Here is a 19,428-nt window from a genome sequence, read left to right on the forward strand (position 1 = left end):
TGAGCCACCGCGCCCGGCCAATAATAGTTTTTAGTTTTGCCCAATAACAGACTGTTCACAAATCGTCACTTATTTGCCTCAATGTTCTGCAACATAGAATTTCGTAGTTAAAGGGAGATAAGGACTATACGCTGCCATGCCTTGTAAAAGCTGTAGGAATTGGCTCCTTTACATACAAGGGACAGTTTTTTGTGTGTGTTTTCTTTTCTTTCTTTCTTTCTTTTTTTTTTTTTTTTTTTTTTTTTTTTTTGAGACAGAGTCTTGCTCTGTCGCCCAGGCTGGAGGGCAGTGGCTCGATCTCGACTCACTGCAACATCTGCCTCCTGGGTTCAAGCAATTCTCCTGCGTCAGCCTCCTGAGTAGCTGGGATTACAGGCGCCAGCCACCACGCCTGGCTGATTTTTTGTATTTTTAGTAGAGACAGGGTTTTGCCATGTTGCCCAGGCTGGTTTCAAACTCCTAAGCTCAGGCAATTTGCCCCCCTCGGCCTCCCAAAGTGCTGGGATTACAGGCATGAGCCACTGCGCCCGGCCGTGTGTACTTTCAATGACAAATGTTTGTTGACTGTTTAAGAAAAAAAAAATCCTGAGTATTTCAACGAGGAAAGTGTTTAAATGATCTATTCTAGTATAAGACTCCAACTAGTCTCCGCCAACCACTAAACAAAAGTACTCTAAAAGTCACACCTGATAGGCACTAACCAGAAAGATAATAGTGAAAGCAAAGTTGTATTGAGTACATTCAATGTCCTATGTATGGTGTATTTACATGAATTGTTGTAATCAGTCCTTATAGGGACTCAACATGCGAACGTACACTTTGCAGATGAAAATAAGTGATTTGTCCAAGGTCACCAGGTAGTAGTAAATGGTAAACCAGGATTTGGCCTCAGGCAGTCTGACTCCAGCGTATGCTTTTAATGACCATGTTATTCTGTCACTCAAGGTCTGCTAGTTGTTATATTTTTCTTTTCTACAGTTAAACAGATTCCTTTTTCTCCTCCAGCAATAATATAAAGGCAAATGTATGAGAAGCTATTAACAATGGTCATTGTGGTTAGCCAACAGAGTTTTGCTAGAACAACTACAGCCACAAATATAGTAATTTTCAAATTATAATTTTGATCACAATCATAATTTTGAATAAAGAAAATAAAACACAGCATTCCTTTAAAATTTTTTTTAAATTCTTTCTTCACTTTCTTTACCTAGTGCTTATCATTCAGAACAATCAGCCGTCTTCTTTGGAGAGTGCAATATCCTACAATCCAATTAGGTTAAACCAATTAAAATACCATTTGTAAACCCAAAGTGTTTCCAGGAGCTTGCTAGAGCTGTGGAGTATTTTTCAAAATCATGCAAAGGAGAAAAGAAATGCCTACATTAGAGCACATTTGTGAACTATATACGCGTAATGCCAATATCCAGATCAGAGGCTTTCTGTGTAGTTCCCTAGCCCAGCACGATCAGTATTACCTGAGAACTTGTTAGACATGCAGATTCTGGGCCTTACCTCAGACCTACTGAATCAGAGTCCCTCGGAGTGGGGCCTAGCAATCTGCATTTTAACAAGGCCTTCCAGTGATTCTGATGCCCACAAAGGTTTGGAAATCACTGTGCTGTCAAAACAACTGCAACTCAAATTTACGAGTGTAATGTGTAGTTGTTTTGTTTACCATACCTTTATTTAAGTGCTAAGCAATATAACCAGTTTATAAGCATTACTTTGATATGTGTGTGTGTGTGTGTGTGTGTGTGTATATATATCTTCCCACAGCTTTTGCCTATGATTAAATTTTTTAAAAATGTTTGCATTGAAAGGAAGGCTGATCTTTACTGTATGTTATAATCTGTATTTCATTCTCAATCGTGAACCAGTATGTCTAAGCACACTGCTAAGTGGCAGAAAAGTTTCAGGATCTTAGCAGCATACTAATCACAGTTTGAAAACTGCCTCTGCTTACCTTCAGTGTCTACTGATCTTTGATGGCATTTATCTTATACTTCCTTGGGCAAAAGAAATGGGTTCAAAATGTGACATAGATAACACTCGTCTTAATGATAATCTAAGGCCTTCCTAAAAAAAAACACTTCCCGGCCGGGCGCGGTGGCTCAAGCCTGTAATCCCAGCACTTTGGGAGGCCGAGACGGGCGGATCACGAGGTCAGGAGATCGAGACCATCCTGGCTAACACGGTGAAACCCCGTCTCTACTAAAAATACAAAAACTAGCCGGGCGAGGTGGTGGGCGCCTGTAGTCCCAGCTACTCCGGAGGCTGAGGCAGGAGAATGGCGTAAACCCGGGAGGCGGAGCTTGCAGTGAGCTAAGATCTGGCCACTGCAGTCCAGTCCGGGCGACAGAGCGAGACTCCGCCTCAAAAAAAAATAAAATAAAATAAAAAATAACACTTCCCTAAACAGTAATTGTACTATGAAAATAAAATTTCATTTACACAGTAAGATTCTGTTTGCACTTGTTGTTTTAAGTAGTAAAGAGAAGATGAACTGTAAGCCTAGAATTCGGAGAGATTTTTCTCTTCTTCCAGTGCCCTTTGCATCCTGTGACATGCGGTGCAGCTGGTGCACGAAACACTGTTGAAGGAAGGAAGCCAGGGATGGTAATGGAGTCCTGTTAGGTCAGGCTTCACAGGAAAGTCAGGTTGTATCTTACTGGTGAGAAGTGCCTGCTAAGAAAAGGACTTGCCTTGGGACAAAAATATTAGTGCTTTCACTTTCTTCTGCTGCCATTCCTCGGTCATTCATGGCATTATACAAATGCACAAAGATTTTTTCTTTTTTATTAATTCATTTTTTACTGACAAATTATAATTTTATATATTTATCACGTAAAACATGATGTTTTGAAATATATATACTTAGTAAAATGGCTCAGTTGAGCTAATTAACATATGCATTCGCTCACATACTTTTTTTATGGTGAGAGTAGTTAAAATCTACTCTCTTACTGAGTTTCAAAAATATAATACACTGTTATTAATGATAGTTACCATAATGTGCCATAGATCTCTTGAACTTTTTCCTCCTATCTAACTGAAATTTTATATCCTTTGGCCAACATCTCCCAAACCCCTCAACCTTCACCTCCAGCCCCTGGTAACCACCATTCTACTCTGCTTCTATGAGTTCAAGTTTTTTCGATTCCACATGTAAGTGAGATCACATGGTACTTGTCTTTCTGTGCTTGGCATATTTCATTTAACATACTGTCCTCTAGGTTCATTCACGTTGTCACAAATGAGTTTTTCTTTCTTGTATAAGGCTGAATAGCATTCCATCATCTATATATATCACATTTTCCATACTCTTCCTTCCATCGATAGACAGACTGATTATCTGTATCTTGGCTATTGTGAATAATGCTGCAATGAACACAGGAATTAAAATATTGCTTAGACATACTGATTTAATTTCCTTTGGATATTGTATTAGTCCATTTTCCCACTGCTGATAAAGACATACTCGAGACTGGGTAATTTACAAAAGAAAGGTTTAATGGACTTAGAGTTCCGCGTGGCTGGAGAGGCCTCACAATCACGGTGAAAGGCAAGGAGGAGCAAGTCATGTCTTACATGGATGACAGCAGGCAAAGAAAGTGCTTGTGCAGGGAAACTCCCCCTTATAATACCATCAGATCCCATGAGACTTATTCACTATCATGAGAGCAGCATGGGAAAGACCTTCCCCCATGATTCAATTACCTCCTACCAGGTCCCTCCCATAACACATGGGAATTCAAGATGAGATTTGGGTGGGGACACAGCCAAACCGTATCAGACATACACCCAGTAGTGGAATTGCTGGATCATGTGGTAGCTCTACTTTTAGTTTATTGAGGACCCTCTTCCTGTTTTTCATAATGGTTGTACTAATTTGTATTTCCACCAATGGTTTACAAGGGTTCTTTTCTCTCCACATCCTCTCCAACACTTATCTTTCATCTTTTTGATAACAGACATCCTAACAGGTGTGAGGTGATATCTCACTGTGGTTTTAATTTGCATTTTCCTATGATTAGTAACATTGAACATTTTTTTCATATATCTGTTGGCCATTTGTATGTCTTCTTTTGAGAAATGTCCATTCAGGTCCTTTGTCCATTTTAAAATCAAGTTGTTTTCTTGCTGTTGAGTTGTTTAAGTTCCTTATATATTTTAGGTATTAACCCCTCATCAGATGTGTGGTTAGCAAATATTTTCTCCTATTCTGAGTGTTGTCTCTTTATCGTCTTGATTGTTTCCTTTGCTGTGTGGAAGTTTTTGAGTTTGATATAATCTCACTTGCCTATTTTGCTTTTGTTGCCTATGTTTTTAGTGTCATATTTTAAAAATTCTTTGCCCAGACCAGTGTCCTGTAGCATTTCCCCAATGTTTTCTTCTGGTAGTTTCATAGTTTCAGGTCTTATATTTAAGTCTTTAATCCATTTTGAGTTGATTTTTTATATAATGTGAGAAAAGGATCTAATTTCATTGTTTTGCATGTAGATATCCAGTTTTCCAAGAACCATTTATTGAAGACACTATTCTTTCTCCATTGTGTATTCTTGGTACCTTTGCAGAAAAATAATTAACCATAAACACATGGGTTTATTTCTGGGCTCGCTATTCTATTCCATTGGTTTATATGCCTGTTTTTATGCTGTTATCATGCCATTTTGATCACTATAGCTTTGTAATATATTTTGAAGGCAGGTAGTGTGAGCCCTCCAATTTTGTTCTTTTTGCTTAAGATTGCTTTGGCTATTCAAGGTCTCCTGTGAGTCTATACGAATTTTATGATTTTTTTTCTTTATGTGGAAAACATCATGGGAATTTTGATAAGAATTGGGCTGAATCTGTAGATTGCTTTAGGGAGTGTTTGGGAAATTCTTTCAATTCATGATCACAGGATATTTTTTCATTTATTTGCATTTTCTTCAGTTTCTCAGAAAGTTTATTTCTTACCATGTGTCCACACTTGAAATTTTTGTTTGTTAATTAAGGAACCAACAGGAAGACAGTAGAGTTGGTTCCAAAAGCAAAACAATGAGGAACAGAGCTTTATATAGCCAGTTGGGAAATAAATGCCAAAATGAGTTTCCCTAGTTAGGTACAAGATTGGCTAACTTTCTACAAGACAATAAGATATCACCGTTGGAGTTAACATCTCTACTAGGTTACACATCCTAACGACTAAATCCTAACAGATTGTGAACTATCTTCCCCTTTATATTTGTTTATATTTGTTCATCAGATATATTGTGGCCCAAAAGTGTCAGATCAGGGTTGTAGTTGGCTGAATGGTGGCCAGATATAGCAAAATACATGATTAAATTACAGATCTTGGGAGAAGGAGGCTTTCCTGAACTATTTGGGTGGGCCCTAAATGCAACCACATGTACCTTATAAGAGTAAGGCAGACAGAGTTTTGAGAGACAAGAGGAGGCAACGTGGAGTGACACAGTCATAAGCCAAAGAATGCCTGAAGCTACTAGGAATTGGGAGAGGCATGGTGCAGATTCTCCCCCAGATCCTTCAGAGGGAGCGTGGCCTTGCTAATGTCTTGATTTTGGAATTCTAGTCTCTAGAACTTTGAGAGAATAAATTTCTGTCTTTTCAAGGCAACGAGTTTGTGGTAGTTTGTATTTGTTACACCAGTCATAAGAAACTAATACAAGGATCAAGAAGACTTAGAAAATTCTCTATACGATATCAAGAAATCACGCAATCCCAATTTGCCTCTTTCAAAGTTGGGCATACATTTTTCTATCACGAGTTCTTTTGTTTTTGCAATGAGTATAAATTGGCTGCCACAACCCTGGAGTACAAGAAATGTCTTATTATTTTTATTTACTGATATTAAATCTGGCTCTAAGACCCCACTTGCCAGGATGATATGATAGTTGGCTTCACATTTATGTTTCACGTCACCCTCCCTGTGTCAGTGTCTGGGTTAGGAGGAGGTAGTACCTTTCATGGAGCCTAGAGAAGGGAGGCTACTTGTTCATGGTGGCCCATGAGCCTGGCCCACCCAACAGTGAGGCGCTGATGCTCCTGCAAGCCCAGAGGTACCCCACGACCCTTCCCTCTTCTGACCACAGGCACCCCTGTAGGCGCCTCACCCTTGTGCTGCCTGTGGGCCTTGCATTTTCCTAGGCAGCCCCCTCGGGCATTTAGCTGCCATTCCCCATTTCTAAAGCCCAGGCAATAGGACCTTGCTAGCACAGACCTCTGCCACTCCAGATCCAGGACAAAAAACAAGACCCCTCTCAGTCTCCTGTAACTTCCCCCTTAGCCTCCTGGATTGAACAGAAAACATTGATTGAGAACACCTCCTGGGGCTAAGGAGAGAAAATATCTTTAATTCATTCACTCACCTATTCACTGACAGCGTATTTTCAACAATTATTTATTGACTACTTATGGAGCACCCACTACCTGCTAGGAGACACTGAGGATGCAGAAGTATTCCCAGCAAAGAGGAGGAAAAGCAAATTAATGTTTTAATAAATAAATGTTCCACATTTATTAAAGCAAAACACAGACTAACACTGTTGTTTACAGTCATAATTACTTCATTATTGCTTGCAGTCCACAGTATTCTTAGGGCTTCCTTGTTGACTCCTCACTCATGCCATGGCCCCCCAGGGGCAGCTTTTCTGTGTGTTTTCTGTCTTCCTAGCATGGCTGGGTGAGCACAGCCTCCTGGGAGAAGCAGTGTAGAAGAGTGGTTATGAGCATGGCCTTGAAGCACCAGCCTTGCCACTTAACTAGCTGTATAACTTTGGGCAAGCGAATTAAGCTCTCTGTATCTCAACATCATCATCTTGAAAATGGAGTTGATAATACCTACCTCATGAAGTTGTCAAAAGATCAAAATAAATTGTAATACCTAAATTACTTAGAACGGTGTCTGGTAGTACTATCATGTCACAATAGAAGAGGGGTCCCCTTCAGGACCAACAATGGTAGAGAAACGAATGAAGAGCAGCTGAGCTATATGGAGGGCAAGTGCTGTGTGAAGAGGAAAGTTTTGCTGTAGAACAGTCGTTTTCAAACCATGACTGCTTTTCAGAATTACCAGAGAAGCTTTTCAAACATCCAAGCCCCACCCCCAGTTTCTTATTTAATCGGTTGGGCGGGGGCCCAGGCCTGTTCAAGTAATTACTGTGGAAAGTCAGGGATGAGCATCACTACTACAGAGCAATCTAAACACATACCAAGAAATCACCCTGCCTACCCCACCTGCACTCTATAATAAAAGGGACCGGGGAAATTCATGTCAAGCCCCTCTCCTCCTACTCCCCAAAGCCTAGCTGTGTCTCAGAGCATGCGCATCCTGCAGCCCTTAGGCATATGTGGGCACTCATCCCTTGTCAGGCCCTGTGCTGGGCATGGGTAGTACAAAAGATACCAAACAAGATTCTTATCCTCATGGATCCACTGGTAGAACAGAGAGATAGACCAAAAAAAAGCAAAAAAAAAAAAAAAAAAGGAAACTCTCCAAGGTAAATTGTTGAGTGAAAAAATTGAAGAATGACATGCCTTTTATGTTTCATATGTTTTTGAAACACATTACTGTACATATTACCATACACATCATGTGTATAAATGTTTATGTAACTGCAGAGAAAAAGGTCTAGTGGTCCACCTCTTATTTTCCATGATTAATTTTTTTCAAAATAAGTATTCATTTTTTGTGACATTAAAAATTAATTTTTTTAATTACAGTGGACTCCTGGGGAAAGGTCTTCTGAAAATGTTTGCATTTAGCTAAGTTAAGATGTGTATATACTACATTGCATATTAATTGTGGCAAAGCAGTTGGCCTTATCAGACATAATTTTATCTAAGTGATTCATTATTATTTAATAGAGAGCAATATCCTGATAAATGAGACATAAGACAGTGCCAACAGAGGGAAAGCAAAAGGAAGAGAATTCTGCATGAGGGTCTGCTGTGTACATAAGGAGAAAGGCTTGGAAGCCACACTTTCATTTCTGCAGCTTTTATGTTTTTAACCGGAGGCTGATCTTCCTCACAAGCTGAAACTAGACTTCTAATGGAGATTGCCCATCCTAGCTGTGTATCAGAATCACTTGGAGAGGTTAACTAAAATATCAAGGCCTGGAATCAAGACCAATTAAAATAAGATCTTTGGTAGGGACATGGATGCAGCTGGAAACCATCATTCTTAGCAAACTATCACAAGAAGAGAAAACCAAACACCGCATGTTCTCACTCATAGGTGGGACTGAACAATGAGATCACTTGGACTCGGGAAGGGGAACATCACACACTGGGGCCTATCATGGGGTGGGGGGAGGAGGGAGGGATTGCACTGGGGAGTTATACATGATATAAATGTTGAATTGATGGGTGCTGACGAGTTGATGGGTGCAGCACACCAACATGGCGTAAGTATACATATGTAACAAACCTGCACGTTATGCACATGTACCCTAGAACTTAAAGTATAATAAAAAATAAAAATAAAAAAAAAAATAAGATCTTTGGGAGATGAGGCCTGAGGAGTGGTTTTAGTATGTCCAGGGCTGAGACCCACTGTTGGAAGAATCACATGTGCATGCTCACACACATTTTGACAGCATCTCAGTTTAGGCAACATCATACCAGTACTCCAAAAATGTCATCAATCACAGATGATTCTTAAACTCTAGAGAAGTGAAATGGGAAAAGGAAAAGTACCTGTACATTTCTATAATATCATGTGATTCTAATATTATAACACTATGTGTATGATTGATTTCAGGCTCGACTGACCAAAGAACATCGCTGGGGAAGTGCATTACTTTCTAGAAACCACTCCTTAGAAGAAGAGTTTGAAAGGGCAAAAGCAGCAGTGGAGGTAACTTTTCTTAAAATTAGTTTTTTCTGTTTCATGCTCCTGAGAGTGGCATTTGAAAAATCAAACTTCAGCAAGATAGGAATGAAATGGGTCTTATATTATAGACATGAAATAGCCATGATTATGATTGTCAGAATGAAACAATCATTTGGTACAGAATCTGGTATAATCAATGTGCTAGAGAATATTTGATTTCCCACCAGGGATGACAAATATGTATTACCTCTTACGCTAATTCAGCAATAGATTAGCAATGACTGTCAGGAGTCCTGGGTCAGAAAGAACTCTGAGTCTAGTCCAGGTTCTATGGTGAACCAATGCTATGAATTTGCTAGGCCTCGGTGAGGCCAAGGTTCATGCCTTGTATTTTTAGCTCACTAGCATCTAGCACAACATCTGAAACATAAGATCTTGCTGCCTGTGTGATATATATGTTCCTAAGTAGGCGAGAAAAGGGTATGGCTGGAATATTCTAGCTAATGAATAGTCCATCTTGACTTGAGCCAATTTTATTATTAAGAATGTCCAAAACATTATTGATAATTCAAGTGAATACCTGATTGGAACACTGATTTCTGTATTTAGGCTTCTAATAAGAAAGAGAAAGAGAGAGAAAAGGGAAGAGGGAGGAAAGGAGGGAGAAAAGAAGAAAGAGAAGTAAAAAATAAAAATAAAAATAAAAAAATTTAAAAACATAAATAAACAGAAAGCAGCTTTTGCTGTTTTTTTAATGCATTTCCTTCCTGGGTAGACTCAAAAAGAGTGCATCACAGATGCTATCTCTGCTACTCATCAAAGCTTTGCTAGATTGCTATTTGAGAGTGGAGCTTTTCACTGAACTTACTTATGAAGTTGTTGGAAGCTCCATTTCTATTATGGATATGAAATCTTGAAAACTGAAAGCACTTCTGGAATATGGTTCATTTATGTGACTTGTCTTCCTAGAATTTGCATGAAAGGATTACACTAAAAGGGTGGTCTTTCAGTACCTCTTACTTGAAGTGCAATAAAATTATATTTGCAGTTTAATGTTTAAAGGATTCTTTCAATTCTGGGAAAGACTTGCAGTCATAATTTCAGATTATTATTCAGAAAGCCAATAAGAGAACACTTTTATTTCACCACAATACCATCTATCCAAATTCATTCTTTTAATTTTAGCCTTTTTTAATTAAAAAATAAAGCTAATGAATATTTAGTGCTCTTGAATGTGATCAACTGATCTATTTGGTTGAGACCAGCTGAGTTCAGTCAAATTGTTCAAATGCATGGAGCTTGTAGCTCAATTTACCTTAAATGTAGGTTTTCCAAAATTAAGAGCTAATTTAAATTTTATCTTTTGAACTCCTACTGTGTGTAGCACACTGAAATACCACTAAAACGATTATTTTAAACCCATGGAATCTTGGGTAAGTAAAGACATTTAAATGTATCTGGTCTCATTTGGAATGAGAAAGATAATGAATTCACATTCAAAAGACTTACTTACAAAGTAACAGATCAACAAGGGAAGAATATCTGTGTATCAAGATATATATATATATACATATTCACAAATCATTTAATCTTAGCTTTGGTAGAGACCTTAAAAGTCGTTTATCCCCACCAGACACACAAACCAAAAAATTTTTTCTATTAAAGCACTTCACAAATTATTTACCCTGTTTCTATTTGAACACTTCCAATTAGGGGCAACTCACTTCTTTTCAAGAAAATCCATTTCCATTTTGGACAGTACTAATTATCAAAAACTTCTTTCTTATATTATGCTGAAATTGGCCTACCAGCAACTTGAAGTTTTGCTTAGTCTTGGTTTTACCCCCTCTGGAGCAAGTCAGAATTAATCTTTTCTCTTCATGCCCATCTCACCCCAGCAAGCCACATCTCCTGGCTTCTCCTTGTCTGTACCGGGACCTGAGTCGTTATTCCAACTTGTCACTAATATTATATAACTACTTACATCTCATTAACCAATCTAGTCCTTAGTTTCCATGCCTCTATGATCCTTTCCAGTTACAAAATCCTAGGAGGCTATAACTTACTTTAAGTAGTTATTCATTCAGCAAACCATACTGGCTGCTTACATGTGCTGGCTGCTGATCTAGGTTCTAAAGATAAAGAAATGATCCAGCATTACTTAGCAGTCTAACAATAGCATGGCCCACAGGACCAATTTGGACAAACCACTTGTTCACTCTCCTTTAGTTTCATATCACCTGTAAGTTGAGGGACTGGGATTCCCAATATACTAAAACCCTGTAAGTTTATGTCTTCAAGTAAAAGGAATGGTAAGTACAGAATTCCCAGCAAATCAGAAAACGATAAACAGAGTTGCTTAACCAGAAGCCTGGTACTGGGAAGCTTCTCTAAGGAATGAAGGGAAATGGTGCCCACCAGAAGGTGTGAACAGGTGTGGAGAAAAAAGAGTGTGAATGTGTGGTGAAAGAGGAGATAAAGTATTTACATTAAACTGATGGTAAATCATTCCTCCAAAACTTCACATATACGTAGATTATTTACTTCCGGACATTATTCTTACCCAGGGTATTATCTAAATTCATAGCAGAAGACATAATAATATGCCTCAGGAGAGTCTTGGAAATATTTATGCCCATTGACCCAGCCACTTCATAGAATTTATCCTAGAGAAGTAACATGAAAGTTGCAATATTTTATCTGTAGAATTTCATTAAACAGTGAAAATTTAGAAAAAGCCAAAGTATCCCATAACAGAGTTTAACTAAATATCATATCCTTGTAGCAAAATACTATGTAACTATTAAAAATGTCTAGTGATAATTGAAATGGTAGTTTATATATGGAAAGTTTTACAGTATAACCCCAACTTTGTAAAATGATAATAGCATAATAGATAACACGTTAAAGAATGTATTATGTGCGAGGCACTAAATCAGCATTACATGGCTTATGTCATTTAATCATCACAGCAGTCCTATGAAGAAAGTAAGATTACTATTCCATTTTCATATGAGAAAACTGAGGCTTAAAGACATTGCAGACAGTCATGTGGCATTTTATAAGCAATTAAGAGAGACTGAAAGTCAACTAGCAAATTGCAAAACAAGTTTAGCAAGTTGCAAAGCAATGATTCTCACCCAGACTCCATGGTTTGTATTCTGAACCACTGCATTGTATGAACATAAAGAGAGTTTGTCTTAGTCCATTTGAGCTGCTATAACAAAATAACCTGAGATATGGTAATTTATAAGTAGTAGAAATTTATTGCTCACAGTTCTGGAGGCTGAAATGTTCAAGATCAAATTGCCAACAGATTTGGTGTCTGCTGAGGGCCCATTCCTCATAGATAGCACCTTCTTGCTGGGTCCTCACATGGCAGAAGGGCAAAAAAGGCTAACAAATTCCCTCAGGCCTCTTGTATAAGGGCACTAATCCCATTCATGACAGCCCTGCCCTCATGACCTAATCACCTCTCAAAGGCTCTACCTCTTAATATATCACCTTTGGAGTTAGGTTTTAACATATGAATTTGAGGGAACACATTCAGACCATAGCAGATTCTGTGCCCCATTGTTAACAATAGTTATTCTTGGGTGGCTGGATTTGGAATGGTTTTTTCCTTCTTCTGTTGGCTTATTTGTATTTTCCAAATGTTCTGTCATAAAGATGTATTATGTTGATAATCAAAGGGAAAGTTGTAAGTTATAGGCACTACAGTGGGATATAAGATTCTTAAAAGGACTTAAAAGTGTCTTATTCTTTATTTCAAGACAAATAAAGAATGGCGCTGCAGATTGCCTTCATCAGAGGCAATTTTAAATACTAGTAAGCTCCAGATGAAAATCATGCCTGGAGCAAGTTGAATTTTTCCCAAATCTCTGCCTTATATTTTTATATCATCTGATTCCAATGTTCTTCCTATTTTACATTCTATTCCATTTTTGTCATCATCCTGCCTCATGATCGGCACCTGGCCACCTCTCCACTCTTTCTCCTGCTTCTCAGTCCCCTTACTGAGCTCCTGGTGTTTTCACTTCTGCATTTCTCTCTGTTCCTCTCCCACACCCAAGTTTACTGCCCACTGTCCCCACCTTCTCTTCTGTCTATATGGAACACTCTTTCCTCAGATCTTCAGGTGACAGGTTCCTTCTTGCCTTTCAAATTTTAGCTAGATTGCCAATGCCTCAGAAAAGCTGAACCTGACCACTCAATTGCCATCGCATCACCTAGGCCTTCATTTTTCATCCTAGTATTTATCATTGGGTCCTTTCTTGTTTGTTTTTATTTATTTATCTGTCTATAATCTGTCTTTCCACATTGAAAATGCAGCCTCCATGAGAAAAGGGGCCTCGTCTCTTATTTACCACTGAACCCCAATATCTAGAACAATGTCTGGTACCTACAAATAATCAATAAATATTTGCGCCAGGAGCGGTGGCTCACGCGTGTAATCCCAGCACTTTGGGAGGCCAAAGCAGGCGGATCACGAGGTCAGGAGATCGAGACCATCCTGGCTAACACAGTGAAACCCCGTCTCTACCAAAAATACAAAAAACTAGCCGGGCGTGGTGGCGGGCGCCTGTAGTCCCAGCTACTTGGGAGGCTGAGGCAGGAGAATGGCGAGAACCTGGGAGGCGGAGCTTGCAGTGAGCCAAGATCGCACCACTGCACTCCAGCCTGGGTGACAGAGCGAGACTCCGTCTCAAATAAATAAATAAATAAATAAATAAATAAATAAATAAACTATTTGCTGAATGACTGGATGGGTGAATGAAATTCATTCATTAATTAATGTTAATCACTTTGTATGGGTAATACTTTTTTCATCTATCTATTGTTGTATATAAAATGCCATATAACCTTCCAACATAACTGTATCTCCATTTTAATAGCTGACATAAACAATTCTGCCTGAAGCATACAGATTTCTGCCTGGGACTGGGCTACAGTGTCCTCTGTAATTGTCTTGGTCTTGATGTCAGTCAGAGAGACACATTTATAAGAATGCAGGCTCCAACCAATCTTGCCAGTAACATTGGGCATATTTTGTATTTTAGATGATATGAGCTCATTTTTACTTATACTAAGTAATACCTGGAAATGTGCAAATCAACTAATTTTTTAGCTGAAATGCCCTAAAATAGAATATCCACTATTGGAGAAAAGACAACTAAAACCTCATGAACATTTATTGTTTGTAGTAAATAACCTGGGAACCTGTTTATGTGCAAAGACTGATATTCCTCAAGCTGATGTTGAACTCTTAGTTCTAGTTAAGCCTTATATGGGTGAGGGTCTTTCCCTCCATATCTTAACATTGTATTGAAAAATCAAGCCTAGTGTGGTGCCTCATGTGTGTAATCCTAGTCCTTTGGGAGGTGAGGTTTCACCATATTGTCAAGGCTGATCTCAAACTCCTGGGCAGGCAGATTGCTTGAGCCCAGGAGTTTGAGACCAGCCTGGGCAACAGGGTGAAACCTCGTCTCTACAAAAGGATAGAAAAATTAGCCAGGCATGGTGGCGCATACTTGTCATCCCAGATACTCAGGAGGCTGAGGTAGGAAGATCGTTGAGCCCAGGATGTAGAGGCTACAGTGAATCCTGATCATGCCACTGCACTCCAGCCTGAATGACAGAATGAGACCCTACCTCCAAAAAAAAAAAAAAAAAGAAGAAGAAGTAAAGAAAAGAAAAATTATCCCTGCCTAAAGTATTGTAATTTTAGGACAAAGAGATAGATACTCCTATTCTGGGCTTTAAAAATAAAATGCATCTTCCCTGAACAAAACAGAGAGGAGCTTCCTACAGCCAGCAGCCTAAATGCACTGTCCGCTAGGTCCCTAGGAAGGATGCACAGGGAGGCACAGGAGTGAGAAACTGCGAAGGAGCTCCCAGAGCTCGGTGAGGCCCAAAGCTGCCTCCCAGGAGTGGAGATTCCTAGAGAGAACCATGCTGCATCTGCAGAGGAGAGAGAAGGTCATGTAAGAAGTCAGCACACCTGCAACCACAGCCAAAAATACCTCCTTCATTACCGTTAGCAGGAAGGGAAAGAAAGCCAGCCAGCATCTGTTATTGTGTTTAGCTAGTTAGTCTCTCCAAGTACTGCAACCTTTAGAATACACTGGATTTAGCAACACATTCATCAGACATGCCTAAGCTCCTTCTGTGGGCCAGGCACTGTGCTGGGTGCTAGTAATAGAGAATTGAATAAAATCAGTTCTGTCCTTAAGAAGTAATTAAGGTGAAGAATCACAGATAAATACAAACCAGGTGATCACTCAAGTATAGCTTATCATGTGATATAGTTATTATGGGTTTCATGTCCATCTCTCCCATACCAGACTGTGACTTCCTTCTTTATTCATCCTTCTTTATGTTCCCAGCACCTACCATGTAGTCTGGTGCAAATTTTTGCTGGATAAACAAATGAACAAATTAACAATTTATTGTTTTAATGCATCTATTTCACTAAACATCTCTTAGTGAGTGCTTAAGATATGACTAACTTACTGACCGACTAACAAAGGATGAACTTTTCCCCCTAGATTCAAAATCATGTTTTGCCTAGCACTAATATTATTATAATGCTTGTTTTATGCCTTTTAAGCAATGTTTTCACAGCTCTGCTTTTACCCTGAGGAGGTATTCTTATGAGCAAATGGTTTTAAAGAATAATGAAACATGTAAATGAGAAAAAACGAGGATGTATGGACAAAGGAGAGTACAGTTCAGTCATCAGAGGCAAGAACAGGAAGCATATCCTTACATCCTTCTGGCAAATTAATTGAGACTATTAAATTCTACTAAGACCTTTAAATTCTAGAGCTCTGACTCTTCTCGTCTCCCACTTCTCTTTTCTTTAGCTTTACGTGAAATCTTACTTGTGATAGTTTAAGATGTCCACAAATTATTTGATACTCCCTTCAAAATATGGGAATTTAATTCTCTTCCTTTTGAGTGTGGGCTGGACTTAGTGACTCACTTCTCACCAATAGAATAACGTGGAAGTCATGGTGTGTGACTTTTAAGATTAGGTCATTGTATATACTATGGTCTCCTCCCTGCTCTTCCTCTCAATCACTTACTCTGGGGTAAACCCAGCTACCACATCATGCAGCCCACATGAGGTCTCCTGTCCATACCACATGAAGGAGCTATCTTGTGAATGGATTCTACAGACCCGACTGCAGGCCCAGCCAGCAGTTTAATACCACCTTCATAAGAGACCCCAGGTCAGGCCATCCAGCCTAAGCTACTCCCTAATCTCTAACCCTCAGAAACAGTGTGACATAGTAAATATGTGTTGCTTGAAGTTGCTAAGTATAGGGTGATTTGTTAAGCAGCATTCGATAACTACTCCTCATAGTCCCCAGCCTCTTCCCATTCCACTACTCTTCCTCATCTCCATTCCTAACACCATTTAATACTCCCCAAATTAGAAGATTACCCTTGTAGCACAGAAACAATGTATTCATTCATTCTGGATGGGAATTTTTCAAATTATTCCCCTACTATCTAGCTGGTTCTAAGCTTGTCCTCTCTGATCCCCAAAGGAGAATGAATGAAAACCTTTTTTGTGACAGTCCATGTTCCTTAGGGGACATTCAGCCCTTCACCAAGGGCTTTTTCTTCTGCAAAGCTCCCAGACCTGTCTTCATGACAATCTTCACTGAAAGCAGCTTTCTAACCTTCCATTTATATGTCCTATTACAGAGGACACAACCCTCAAGATAGCCTCTCATCAGGCTTCAAGCTAACATTGCCTCCAAGAGCATTTTATGAAAAATCATAGCGAATTGGTAATCACTGTTATAAGAACATGGGCAGTGAAAACGTTTACTGCTAACCAGTAATTCCTTGTTCTAGAAATCCAGATGGTTGCTGTGGGATGAATGCTGTGTCCCTCTAACATTCATAGGTTGAAGCCTAATCCCCAATGAGATGGTATGAAGAGATGGGGCCTTTGGGAAGTTACTAGGTCATGAGGGTGGAAAATGCCCTTATAAGAGATCTGAGGGAGCTTGTTTGTGCTACAAACATGTAAGGATAGAGCAAGAAAGCACTTTCAATGAAGACCGGGCCCTCACCAGACACTTAATCTGCCAGCTCCTTGATCTTGGACTTCTCAGCCTCCAGAACTGTGAGAAATAAATGTTTGCTGTTTGTAAGCCACCCAGTTTATGGAATTTTTGTTATACCAGCCCAAACAGGCTGACAGTGACTTTCTTTATTTCTCTTTAACTTTAACAAATGCCATATTATTCAAAACAACACAACAGCTAAACCCAATTTCAGTGACATAAACTCAAAAATGCTTTCCATATAGAAATTTTGTTTTTACCTGAAACTATTCCCAGTGTATATACTATAGGTCTGATAGGCATCTCAGAAATGCTAAGTGATTGAACAAAATTGGAGGCCATTCTTGAACTGCTTTTATTAATATAGGATTATATAAGAAACTGCTAACTTGGGTGTCCTCCTAGCAAGAAGATTATCCATCTCTAGCACTTCCTCAAATTTTCTTTTGCTTTCTATGACAGTATTATCTCTTTGAAGTGGAAGGGATTAATGCATTAAACATTACTTAAACCATGCTAATTTAGATTCAGTATCCAAAAAGGAGAAAATCTTCTGATAATGTATGAAAATGTTCTTTGGGCAATATTAAAGAAATCTTGAAGGTAACTGCTTAAAATAGAGATTTCCTAAAGCTTGGTTTGTCATGTTAGCTAACATCCTTTGCAAGTCAAATGTAGATAAATCATATGTTGTGAGTTCATTGGGAAAATGGCAAAGTCCCTCTACTCTCACATTGATTAGATTTTCTTCTGTTTTAAACAAATAAAATTTTACTTCCAAAAACAATATGAAGCATAGTTAAGAATAATGGTAGAATGACTTGCAAGCTGAGAGATGGTAAGGATAAAAATATAAGGCAAGATAAGGCCGGGCATGGTGGCTCATGCCTATAATCCCAGCACTTTGGGAGGCCGAGGTGGGTGGATTACCTGAGGTCAGGGGTTTGAGACTAGCTTGACCAACATAGTGAAACCCCGTCTCTACTAAAAGTATAAAAATTAGCCAGGCATAGTTGTGCATGCCTGTAATCCCAGCTACTTGGGAGGCTGAGCCAGGAGAATTGCTTGAACCCAGGAGGCAGAGGTTGCAGTGAACCAAGATCATGCCACTGCACTCCAGCCTGGGCAACGAGAGCAAAACTCCGTCAAAAAAAAAAAAAAAAAAGTATAAGGCAAGATCGTCTTAGATAAATTTATGGATAAGTGACCAGTTAAAAAAGAGGGATTTACAGTCTATCTCTAAATTTTTAAGGTCAGAATTATGGGTGGTTGCCATATCCTTTCACTTCTTTTTTATATCTACTATGTAAATCCTAAAGTAATAAAAATATTTGACTTGCCCCATTCTAACAAAACCTTAGTTATTCACAGATAAGTCTTCTAGACTGTCAGACTTGTAGACTACCTCCAGACCAAAAAGTAGCTTGGAAAATTCCCTTGACTTTGAATCTGAGAAATCCAGGATCTGCATTCTAGACATGATTTCATCAATCCCTGCTTACCGAGCAAATATATGGAGAAGAAAGTGAACATGAAAAGACATAAACTCTATCTGAGCCAGCCTTGAGGAGTTACAGACTACTCTGTGCTTCCGTTTGTCCATTGGCATGACCAGGACAATAACTTTTACGCTTTTCTCTTCAAAGAGAGTCCCTAAACACCAATGAGACAGTAGCTTGCAAGTAGTTTGAACCATTTGTTGGAAGGCTTTGTGCCCAGGAATCACATGTTAAACTTACAAGAAAAAGGAAAATAGCATAATAAGGTATGTGGAAAAAGTCTCAAACTAGATGTAGGTCCTGGGTCTAATTTTGAAAATATGGCATTTGGGCCTCAGCTTTTTCATTAGTAAAATGCGTGGTTGAAATTAAATTGGATTTTATGTACTATGAAATCAGATGGAAAACAGATGAACATTTTATTTTAATAATTGTGCATTTATTTTCATATATATTTAAAAATATAATTAGCACTTCAAACTGGTGATGTCACAGACATAATTTAGGCAAGGCTTAAGTAGATTTTGCCTATATAAGTAAAAGAACTGTATTAATTACAAAATACATTGCATAAATAGCAATAAAGCACAGAAATGACAAAAGTTATAAAGCTTAGGAAACTGGTATTGATGATTCTTGAGGTCACATTTATTAGTTAGGGTAACACTAATAGCTATAGAAGATTCCCAAAAATGCGATTGCTCAAACAATGTAGTTTATTTCTTTTGTGTGCAATAAAAGTCCCAAACTAGCAGGAAGATCTACCCCATGCCATTATCCAGGATCCCCTGTTCCGTGTAACTTCTTTCTCCTCCATCCCCAAGGGTGTCATCCTCATCTGCATGGTCGATTCTTACTCCATTCCATGCCAGGGAAGAAAGAGATTGAGGAGGCAGTTCCACTTTCCTGAAAGCTCTGACTCTGATCTCATCTCTTCACACACCAATGGCAGGGACTTAGTCAAGCACACCACACCACCACCATCCCCACTGACCCCTACCCCAAA

At 38.9% G+C, this 19,428-nt stretch overlaps 1 protein-coding gene across 27 annotated transcripts in view; it reads left to right on the forward strand.

The window, feature by feature from the left end:
- PEX5L (peroxisomal biogenesis factor 5 like) overlaps positions 1-19,428 on the forward strand; it is a 247,844-nt gene that overhangs the window by 163,967 nt on the left and 64,449 nt on the right. For all 27 annotated transcript variants that reach the window (XM_030931780.1, XM_010378673.2, XM_010378677.2 and 24 more), the window contains one exon: positions 8,768-8,863. In XM_030931780.1, the coding sequence (XP_030787640.1) occupies positions 8,768-8,863 (96 nt within the window). The remainder of the gene's footprint in view (positions 1-8,767; positions 8,864-19,428) is intronic.

This window comes from Rhinopithecus roxellana, chromosome 1 (assembly GCF_007565055.1).
Source record: "Rhinopithecus roxellana isolate Shanxi Qingling chromosome 1, ASM756505v1, whole genome shotgun sequence".
NCBI classification, from domain to species: domain Eukaryota; kingdom Metazoa; phylum Chordata; class Mammalia; order Primates; family Cercopithecidae; genus Rhinopithecus; species Rhinopithecus roxellana.